The sequence below is a fragment of the Manihot esculenta genome, chromosome 5 (assembly GCF_001659605.2).
Source record: "Manihot esculenta cultivar AM560-2 chromosome 5, M.esculenta_v8, whole genome shotgun sequence".
In the NCBI taxonomy this organism is placed as follows: Eukaryota; Viridiplantae; Streptophyta; class Magnoliopsida; order Malpighiales; family Euphorbiaceae; genus Manihot; species Manihot esculenta.
Window position 1 is genome coordinate 10,804 of NC_035165.2, and position 10,986 is coordinate 21,789.

The 10,986-nt window shown below is 30.5% G+C and overlaps 2 protein-coding genes across 2 annotated transcripts; both read left to right on the top strand.

Moving 5' to 3' along the window:
* Positions 1 to 2,407: 2,407 nt before the first annotated feature.
* Positions 2,408 to 4,853, top strand: LOC110616032 (60S ribosomal protein L19-3). The gene is made up of 5 exons (XM_021758330.2): positions 2,408 to 2,622; positions 3,631 to 3,753; positions 4,046 to 4,359; positions 4,470 to 4,528; positions 4,609 to 4,853. Exons 1-5 carry the CDS (start codon positions 2,511 to 2,513, stop codon positions 4,631 to 4,633), a joined length of 633 nt encoding a protein of 210 aa, XP_021614022.1. The 5' UTR covers positions 2,408 to 2,510; the 3' UTR covers positions 4,634 to 4,853.
* A 2,711-nt stretch (positions 4,854 to 7,564) lies between these two features.
* LOC110615674 (protein PHOSPHATE-INDUCED 1) lies at positions 7,565 to 10,310 on the top strand. The gene has a single exon (XM_021757675.2). It carries the CDS (start codon positions 8,897 to 8,899, stop codon positions 9,854 to 9,856), a length of 960 nt encoding a protein of 319 aa, XP_021613367.1. The 5' UTR covers positions 7,565 to 8,896; the 3' UTR covers positions 9,857 to 10,310.
* The last annotated feature ends 676 nt before the right edge of the window (positions 10,311 to 10,986 follow it).

Genomic DNA, 10,986 nt, shown 5'->3' on the forward strand with positions numbered 1-10,986 from the left:
ATTCTACGTCCCTGGCACTATGTAAGAGAAAGTTCAGGAAGACCCATTCTACGTCCCTGGCACCTTGGAATGTTATGATATGTTATGTAAGAGAAAGACCAGGACCGATTCCACGTTCTGGCACTATTGAAAATGTAGAGGGCTATTAGTGATAAGTTCATCTTTAATGTGAATTGTTTGTGATGTGATGCATTTCATGAAAGTATGAATTTTTAATATAATGTTTTTATTATTCTGCTCACTAGGCTCTAGTAGCTCACCCCCATTCCCTTAATCCCCCAGGTTTGCAGGTACGGGATAGACCAGGGTGTTAGCAAGAGTAAAGTCATGTTTTATGTAATAGTTAGTCGTGGACATGAGAAAGACAATGTAATGTAAAGTATAGTAATGTAATGTAATGTAATGATGTATATTGAGGTTTAGAGTTGTGCTTGACCCTAGTATGTAAAGTAAATCCCTTTTGCACATGATCTATGAAATATTTTATTGATGACTTATGTAAATCAAGCTTAATGTATGATATGTTACCCCATTGGAGCATTTAATGAGGGCTCCAATGTGGGGTTATATGTTTATGAGTTGGTGCATGCACAGATTAAGTTTGGTAAATAAAAAAGAAAGTTTAAAATTTTTATGTATATGTTTGATCATGTATGGGATTTAATAGGTATACAGGATGCATGTTAGGCTTGCTACGGGTCCCGGCGGCCTTATACCGATCTGGATCCTAGCGCCGGTAGCGGTCCGGTTTCCGGGTCGTTACACTTTGGTTATTTTATGGATTGTGAGATCTGAACATAAGTTGTTTATCTTTTGGTTATTCAATATTTGTGCAATTTTATGTTTGATTCCATTATTGCTTTGTTATTATGATCAATGTGGGCACTTAATTCTTGATTGCAATGTAATATATTGTTAGTTTGAATAATTTTGAGTCCGTAATTGCTTGGATTATTCAAACATAAGAATGCTTGGTGTAAAAACTAAGGAAGTTACATAATCTAGCAATATCACCATGCATTTGGGTAGCTAGGATTAGATCTCTCTATTTCTTAATGCAATTGACAGTTGTTTTGATGCCTAAGGGCCAAGGACGTTCCTTGGCAACTTGTTGATTAGTGATTAATTAGAGGACGTTCTCTAATTGGTTTATGATTAAGGAGAGACATGGTGGTGAGAAGCGTTTTTCATCTCCATAACTAATCTATTGAATCTATCAAAGAAAACTAAGTGTCAATGATCAATCCCAACAACTGAAGTGGATCCAATTCTTCAACTAGATCTTTCTCATTATTGAAATCTCTTTATTTTATTATTCGCTTTTTTTTATTGCTTTCAGGTTTAGATCAATTCAATCAATCTCAAAACCCCTCTTTTTACTTTTATTGTACTTTATTTTTATTTTGCTTTCAGTTAATTCTCTTGGTCTTGACAAGAAAGATAGGTAAGTTTTCAATTCTCTGTGGATTCGATCCTTTCACCACTATCTACAGTAGTAATATTGTTGATAACTGAAAAGATTATTTTTTACCGGTTTCTACAACCACACAGTCAATAGATTTGTCGTCATGTCACTCTAACTGCTCATACTTTGATTAGAGAATATATTAGATATGATCGTTTCTCTGTTTGGAATGGTATATATCTTTGTTTGATGAAATTTTATTAATATAATCAATAGTTTTGCTTTCAAAAAATTTTTTATTCTATTTAAATATATTATAGAGTTTTTATATAATTTTTAATTTTTAATAATTTTTTATTATTTAAAAAAAATAAAATTTCTTTTTAAAATATTTAAAAATTTTAATAAATTTTCTCTTTAATAAAATGTCTTTTTTATTATTATTGAATATTTTAATAAGAATTTCAAATAAAACTTTTCTTTGAAAATCTACACGCTCTTATAAATATAATTAGAAAATTTTCAATTTAATACTATAAAGAAACTCACTAATTCATCTTAATTAATAATTTTTCAAAAAACATGAAAAATCAACTAATAACATTTTTAAAAATTATATAAACTAAATAATAAAATATTTAATGATAAAATTAATAAAAAAAATTAATTAGTAAATTTTTTAATATATTTTTTAAAATTAAAAATTAATTAATATATTTTTTCATATTATAAATACTAAATAGTAATTTTTCTAATATAATTTCAAAAATTTTTAAACCATCGAAATCTTTCCATCACCTTAAAACCTGTCCCAAACGAATGTTCAGGTGACAGTAGAAAGTAGAAACTGGAGAGGTTTTAAGGCCCATATTTGAGAAACTATGGGCGGCTAAGCTTCCTACAGTTGGCCCAGTTTATATTCCATTAGGCCCATCACAGATAGCCCCAACCGTAAACCCAGACAGTAAGAACCCAGTCCCTGTGTGCGAACCCTAGGGATAACGAGAAGAAACTGTGGTATATATATCCACTTAACTTTAACATTGCCTTCTCTTATCTCTCTGCGACAGCAGTGGTACACGGAGAGGGAAGGATAAACAGAGCCATGGTTTCGCTGAAGCTCCAAAAGCGGCTAGCCGCAAGCGTGCTTAAGTGCGGGAAAGGGAAGGTGTGGCTCGATCCCAACGAAGTCAATGAAATTTCCATGGCGAACTCCCGTAAGTTCCTCTCTCTCTCTCTCTCTCTCTCTCTCTCTCTCTCTCCCGTGTACGTATCATTTTCATCGATGATGAGATTCAGATTGATCTGTTTGGAGCTCATATGCATTAGTATAAATTTTTCTGGTTCTGAAGTGGAGTATGTTCTTCTTTCTTATAGGCCTATCGATGTCGTTCTTTTACAAAGTGTCTGTATTTGTGTTATTAGTGTCTGTCGTTTGGTGCCCTTTCTGATTGATGATTTTGTTGGATAAAGAGCTTAGTGAGCTCTTGGTAAGCTTCATGTCCTTTACCATTTGCTGGCGCCAGAAATCTTCCACAAGCTGTCTGTTAATTTCCTTATCTTCCTATTCCTGCACCTCTTCTGAAGTTTGTCTCGTAAAATTTGCTATTATTTGATGACCTTGCACCTTATCTTGTTTGAACAGCTACGGTGTATTTTTTTTTTTTTTTTAATTTCAGTGGTAACCAGGAGCAATTATTTTTATTTTTACCTCTCCCTTCAATATCCAAAACTGCTTTTGAAGTTCTATATTATTTGACAGACTTATTAACTTTTCAAAGATCAATGTTCATTCCTTGAGTTCTAGAAAACTCTCAGACCTCTCAGTTACTTGTTCTTTATCTACAATTTCTGGTTATATAAAGTATTCACTCTAGCAAGGTTGAATAGTTATTTCTGGGCATTGCAGATTCTGACTTCAATCTAAACAACAAACCATATGATTTTCTTTGCTTTGTTTTTCCACATTGTACATGGGTTAATACTTGGCATGCTATCCAATCCTGAGTTACCTCTGTACTTACGTTGTATTTCCAGCAGTATATAAATTTCATTCTCTATTATGTTTTTTTATCTATTTGTTATAATGAAGTGTTCAAGGGATTTTGCTTTGTCACCATGACAGCAATTTATTTGGTATTATCATTTATAAGTTTTGGATGATTTGTAACTAAGATTTTCCTTTTTTCCTGGTCTCATGAATTGAATGTGCTTTGCAAATGAAGGCCAAAACATAAGGAAGTTGGTTAAGGACGGGTTCATCATCAGGAAGCCAACAAAGATTCACTCTCGGTCTCGTGCACGGCGGATGAAAGAAGCAAAGAGAAAAGGACGACACTCCGGATATGGTATATTTTTCCTGATCCACTAAAATAATCTGGGAATTATTTTTCCTGATCCACTAATAATTTGGGAATTATTTTCAGTTTATTATGCATGTGAGATTAAGATTTTTTGAGTAATTGCATTTTGTAAACACTATGGTAAATTCTTTGGTGGTTGTTCTAGACCAGATGCCCCCCCCCCAAAAAAAAAAAAAAAAAACTGCACTTGGAAGATCTTTTGCTATAATTTAATGTTTTATATTTTAGTGTTGACAAGTTTTTCATTGATTGTTAAGTGGGTTAGATTAAATTCCAGGTAAGCGGAAGGGTACAAGAGAGGCTAGGTTGCCAACAAAAATTCTCTGGATGAGAAGGATGCGCGTCCTTAGGCGTCTACTCCGCAAGTACAGAGAGTCAAAGAAGATTGACAAACACATGTATCATGATATGTATATGAAGGTTAAGGGTAATGTATTTAAGAACAAGCGGGTCCTTATGGAAAGTATTCACAAGTCAAAGGCTGAAAAAGCAAGAGAGAAGACTCTTTCTGACCAATTTGAGGCTAAGAGGGCAAAGAACAAGGCAAGCAGGGAAAGAAAAATTGCTAGGAGAGAGGAGCGTTTGGCCCAAGTATGGTTTAAGCATCTTTCATCTATGGTTTAATATGGTTGAGGATCAGTCTCAGTTATTTTAATTCCAGTTTTATACATTTCTGATATTGTGTTCTAAATTCTGCACAGGGCCCAGGTGGAGACAAACCTACAGCTGCACCACCTGTTGCTGCATCTCAACCAACAGAGTAAGTATACATGATAAAATCATCTCTGGTGACAATTTTTGTTTTATGTATTGATATTTTCAAATTTGCTTTGTGTTCAGGATATCTAGGAAATCGAAGAAGTGAGACCCAAATTAAGAGCCCTAGAGATCCTCTTATTGTAGCAAAGTAGTGTTGTTGAGCTGGCGTGGTTTTTTGTTGACTTGGATTCTGTTATTTTATGTCTTAGACAGAAGTTTAAAATATTTCCATTATGTAGCATCAGCTGTCATTTGTTTCTGTGCTGTTCCGCCCCTCTATTTGAATATCTTTTTAGTTTAATCAAAAATTTCATTTTATTTCATAATCAGTGAGGGATGGTCTTATATCTGGTTATCTCCTTCCTAGTTGTATAATGTGTAGCCGTCCGAACTGTTTCTTCTAAAAAAGAATGTTAATGATATAGCATCAGTAGTTGCCCGAGCGGCCGGTGGCCGAGTTGTTTCTGCATATGCAATCGCTCGATATACTAGTAGGGGCTAGGAATCTTTCTGGAAGTTCAATTTGCTTTTTTTTTAACCATTTGTCTTTTGTTTTTTCTCGCAAGTTATTTACCATTTATTTTCACTCTTGCTTTTCTTTACCATTTATATTACTGTTTCTTCACTCAGTTCAAGTTGTAGATGGACAAGGTCTGGGCGTCTACCTGTGAAAAGATAAAGAGAGGTTGGGTTGTCTTATTTATTTGTTACTATTATTAGGGAAGTATTTGGTCCTTGGATTTTATTACTAATTTTAATTCCTATATTTTGAAAATTTAACTGTTTAATCCTTCAATTTTACTTAAAATTAGAGGTTTCCGCGTTCAGTGTAGGTGTTCTTATTGATTTCAAATTAAAACGAGAGTAAATTTCTAAATAATTAAGGATAAATTGTAGTTTAGTTTTTTTGGTTTAATAAAATGTTTAATAATTAAGGATAATTTAGTTTCTAAGTTAGAATTAGAGTTAACTTGTTTTTAATTTTCATGAGGAGGACTTTATTTATTTTAATAGATAATAGGAGAGAGAAATAATGGAGAGATGTATGATAAAAAAAATAGTTAAATAATAATAAAATAATATATAAAATTTTAAATCATATACACTATAAATGTATGATATGATTGCCAAAATATTTTTCATTATTTATATTCTTATAATTATATTGATTTATTATTTAAATTATATTTAGACTTTATAAAACTTGAAAATTTTTTATCTTATTTAAGTTTGTCTTTCACTTAATTAACTCAACAATAGGAAAATAATTAAAAAGCTCTTAAAATAAATTAGTTCGCAACTTCTTAAATAATTTTATTAAGATAATTAACAATAGACATTCATATTTTCAAGAAAAAAAATAAAAATATAGCAAAAAGAAAAATCATGTAAAGAGATTGAAATTAGTATTAGTTTATAGTGTAATTTAAGCAATAATAGTTTAACAGATGAATTCCAAGAAAAATAATTAAGATAGCTCAAATGAAGACGTGTAGATAAAATGATTGAAGTTTTATTCATAAATGTATATTATTTTTGGGATTAATTAATTAATTAAGATTATATCTCTCTATTTTTTAAAGTAAAATCAAAACTTTTTTCCTTTACGTGAACTAAATTAAAAACACTTTCTTACATTGATTTATATATTCAAGATCTTCCTTTAATCTTATTAAATTTAATTAAAGTAGGATTTGTTTAATGGAATGTTAATTTTATTTAATCGAGTTTACATTGATAATTAGTTTATAATATTTCTTATTATTAATCTATAACATATTTATAATTAGCGAAAATAATTAATGATAAGGATTAATATAAATAGATATATTTATTCATGTTAAAACATTTTGATCTTTAACATTATCGTCTTTAGTAGGTGATTTAGTATATATAAATATTGTCTTTCTTCTTATTTTTAATATGCTGTTATTTTTCAAACTTAAAATAAAATGTATGATAGGAAGTTTTTTTTTCAAATTAATTAAAAAAGAATACTAGATGATAAAAAGATGATTTAACATTTGAATTTAGAATTTAATGATGATATTAAAAGGAGTTTCTAACATTTAAATTTTATATGTGAATATTTTATATATTTTTATTAACAGTTTTATTTTCTTTATATAAGTTATACATTAAATATAAATTATTCTAAATTTATATGAGATACTTTTATGTAAATTTTATATATAATATATTATATAAAAATATATTATCTGTAATTCTCATACTTTTAATAATACTCTTACTGTCGATCATTTACTTATAAAAATTTTATAACACTTATGATATTATAGTTAAAACTCTTGTACCCAAAGTGCTTGTATTGCCAAATTTAATTGATATTAGCTACTTATTTAACTTTTTTATCATAAACTTTACATAGATATAAACTTTGTTTATTGGAATCCCTTCATATTTTACTCATATATATTTACTTGATTTAAAAAATGTACTTAATATAATTAAATCAATAAATTTTATTTTATCTTATTTTTTTCTAATATATGCTATATTACTAAATTTTTTTTTTCAAAGCATATTAAGTATCAACATATTAAAAAGTTAATAAAAATTATAATTTTACAAAGAAATTGGCTTATAATTTTAGACAAATGAGAAAAAGGAAAATATATATCTTTTATAAGACAGAGGAATAGAAGAAAAAATAAAATATTCTAAAATTAAAAATAAAAACATGTAAAAATTAATAAAAATTGTGTAAAAAATTTAAATAATAAGTAGATATCATGAGTAAAAAATAAAAGAAAGAAATAATTTATATAAATATGCTATGACATTTTTTATAATTTACAAAAATTTAAATTTACACAAAAATATATTAAAATTTACTATCATGAATGCATTTAATAGTTTTTTGTTATATAATCAATAATTTTAGTTATATTAGATTTGTTTAAAAATAGGTGAACCTTTAAGTTTTAGTTGGAATTAATAAAAAGTATGACTTAAAAACTTGTATAATTAAATATGTTAAATTTATTTTTAAATTAATTATTAATACAATTGAACTCTTTTACCTCGCAACTTCGAAATACATTGAGAATAGGTATTCCTAAAAGAGAAAAGGGGGAAGGGAAAGAGAAAGGAGTAGTGGAAAAGCGAAAGGGCTTTAGGGTTTGCCGATCTTGTTTTTCTCATACGCTGTCATTGATTTGGGTTTCATGATTTCGTTGCTATCAGTTTTTTCTCTTGTATTGTTGTCTTTTGCAAAGACAATGGAGGATTTTGTTCTGTTTTAGTTTTTTGTTTGTTTATGTCCCTCTCGTCTTTTCCTTGCCGTTGAAGGGATAGACTGTTTCCTTTTTTTATTTAGGTTTGTTTTCTTTTGATGGTTTTGTTTTTAGGTCTGTGGCAATGAACTAGGAGGGAGTTTCTTGGACAAACCTTGCTATGAGGGGGTTCTGATAGGTTTGCTTGCAGATACTATTCTGAGTTGCAAATTAAATACCTTGCCTGAATTTCCCAGAGTATGACGAGGTTCAAACTTCGGAGTATTTATTAGCCCTCCTCAACAGCTTCAGCCCCAAAACGTATCATAAAGAAAATCAGCTAGGTATCATTCTCATTTAAATGCCTCATTTGCTTGTAATGGCATTTACAGACTTGGCGGATTAGGAAATGCTGCCTTGTCATTATCTCTTAATAATGGTTTATGTACACTGAAATCATCGCTTCTATGATTTGCTCGACCCCTAGATGCCCTTCGGTGATTAGACGAATCACACGGATTGTTGCCAAGCCCAAGTTTGACAATGAATGTAGCATTGGTGCCTTTATCAAGGCCTTCTGGCCTCCTATTAGATCTACAAACCCGATTCCATTAATTGAAGCCGTGTAAATGCAACTAAAAAAAATAACAGGACAGGGAATTAGTATTAAATCCTTATGGCCATTTTTATATAGTTCAGCCAGTAAATACCTTGCTCATTGTTTAGGGTAAAATAAAGGGACAATGTTCAAAACAAACCATAAATGTGATTTTAGAGAAAAATTGGATAACAATTTATGGTGGTGAATGATATTGCTATCCTCAAGTTATCCACGGAAAATTAGTCATGCATTAGCAACTTCAAGTTTATCCCCGGAAAATAAGGGGCTGTAGTTACAATTGCTCCCTATAAAAAGGCTATAAATCATGAGTTGTCTTTCATAAGAAGGGGAAAAAAAATCATTTATATCCAAGAAATATCAAAATGTTAAGAACATGCATTAGCAACCTCAAGTTTATCCACGGAAAATAAGGGGCTGCAATTACAATTGCTCCCTATAAAAAGGCTATAAATCATGAGTTGTCTTTCATAAGAAGGGGAAAAAAAATCATTTATATCCAAGAAATATCAAAATGTTAACAAGGTCTTTGCTCTGCCCCCTGATCACTATAGTTGCCCTGGCCTTATCACAAGGATCGCATGCTAACCAAAACCAAACCCGTTCTTCTTCTGCAGCCCTAACATCCGCCTCATTCGTGTATCATGGAGGCCCTCTCTTGAATCAACCTAGAAGTATCAATGTCTACCTTATATGGTATGGAGCTTTCTCCATGAAAGATAAATCCATCGTACTCGATTTCTTTGCTTCTTTTAACCCCAAGGTTCTTAATCCCCGTCTACAGCCTACTGTCTTAACATGGTGGAAAATAACTGCTTCTTACAAAGACAAGGCTCATAAGCCTGTTTCTAGGGCTTTTAGAGTCGTTAAACAAGTTGGTGATGCATATTCTTTGGGCAAGAATATCAGACGTGCCCAAGTAGCCGACGTTGTCAAGAACAAGATAAAGGCAAAAAAATTACCTGAAGACTCTAATGGTTTTTACTTAGTTTTGACCTCTAAGGACACAATTGTGGAGAATTTTTGCAGGAATTCTTGTGGGTTCCATGACAGTGTTCAGATCTCCAAGGGTAAATTAGTGTATGGACATGTAGGAGACTCGGGACAGTGTTCTGGATTTTGTGCCTGGCCTTATGCAGTTCCACCTTATGGTCCTCCAGGGCCTCCCTTGGTGGCACCTAATGGTGTTAGTGTCGATGGAATTATTATAAACATTGCAACTGTTCTTGCAGGAGCTACTACCAACCCTTATAAGAACGGTTACTTCCAAGGTGATGCCTTAGCACCACTAGAGGCTGTCTCAGCTTGTCCTGGAATATTTGGTGCTGGAGCTTATCCAGGATATCCTGGAAAATTGATTGTTGATAAGGCCACCAAGGCAAGTTATAACGCTTATGGTGCCAATAGCAAGAAATTTCTCGTTCCAGCGATTTGGGACTTGCTGACCTCGGCCTGTAAGCCCGTTGCCACTTAATGTAGAATTTACAGAAGAGGCTATTAAAAAATTATATGGCATTACACAGACATGATTATCTGGTAAAAATTTGCTGGTGCGACTTGGATATGTTATATTGAAAATTTGAATATAGCACAAATAAGCGTACGGTGCAAGATATCAAAAGGGCATCGACATGGTATCAATACATACATAATTTGGATGGTTATGAATTCTCTTTGAAACGATAAAATTTTAAGAGAAAAAAGGACACTCCACATCGAAGAATTAGATCGGAGTCAAGTGATAAAAAAAGAAATAATTTCTGTTTACGACATTCATTTGAGTTCTACAATAGTTCTCCGGAAGAAGAATTTTGATACTGATGGTTTTAAAAAATGCGACGAGAGCCACAGGTCTGTAATAAAGTTTGAGATCCAAATTCTATCATTTAGTGTCAATTTTATATTTTACTTATTTTTAAATTTTTTTTATAAATTTTTACAATAAAATTTTTGCTAAACTGTTTAGAACACTTTAAAATTTTTAAAAATTTTATAAAACATTTTCACTTTTAATTTTTTTAATTTTATTTTAATCAAACGATATTAGTTAAAATTAAAATTTTAATCAAACGATATTAATTAAAATTTTTGATAAAATATAAACTGCTTGGCTTTAGTAAATCGTCATAATTTAATATATCACTGCATAACGGTAGCGGATACAATCTTAAAATGGTTTTTGCAAATTCCATAAGAACAGCTATGACTTTCCTATAATAAACTAAGAGGATTTATGAAATTCATTCTGCCATACGTGATTTGCACAAAAATCCATCTTGACTTTCATAATTTTACAAAATTGGTTACACTGAAGCCAAATTCTAGCAAAATTGACAATTTATTTATGAAATTATAGATTAAGAGACTAATAAACTACTAAGCAAAAATTTTACAGTGAATTATATGATGAACTCTAATATTTAGAATAAATTATAATTTAATCTTAATTATATGCTGACCTCTAATATTTAAAATAAAGTACAGTTTAATCTCAATAGTTGAAGAAAATATGCATCACTTCTATATTTTTTATCAACAAATTATTTAATTTTTATAATTTAATTTCTACGGTGAATTATATGTTGACCTCTAATTATTTTAATT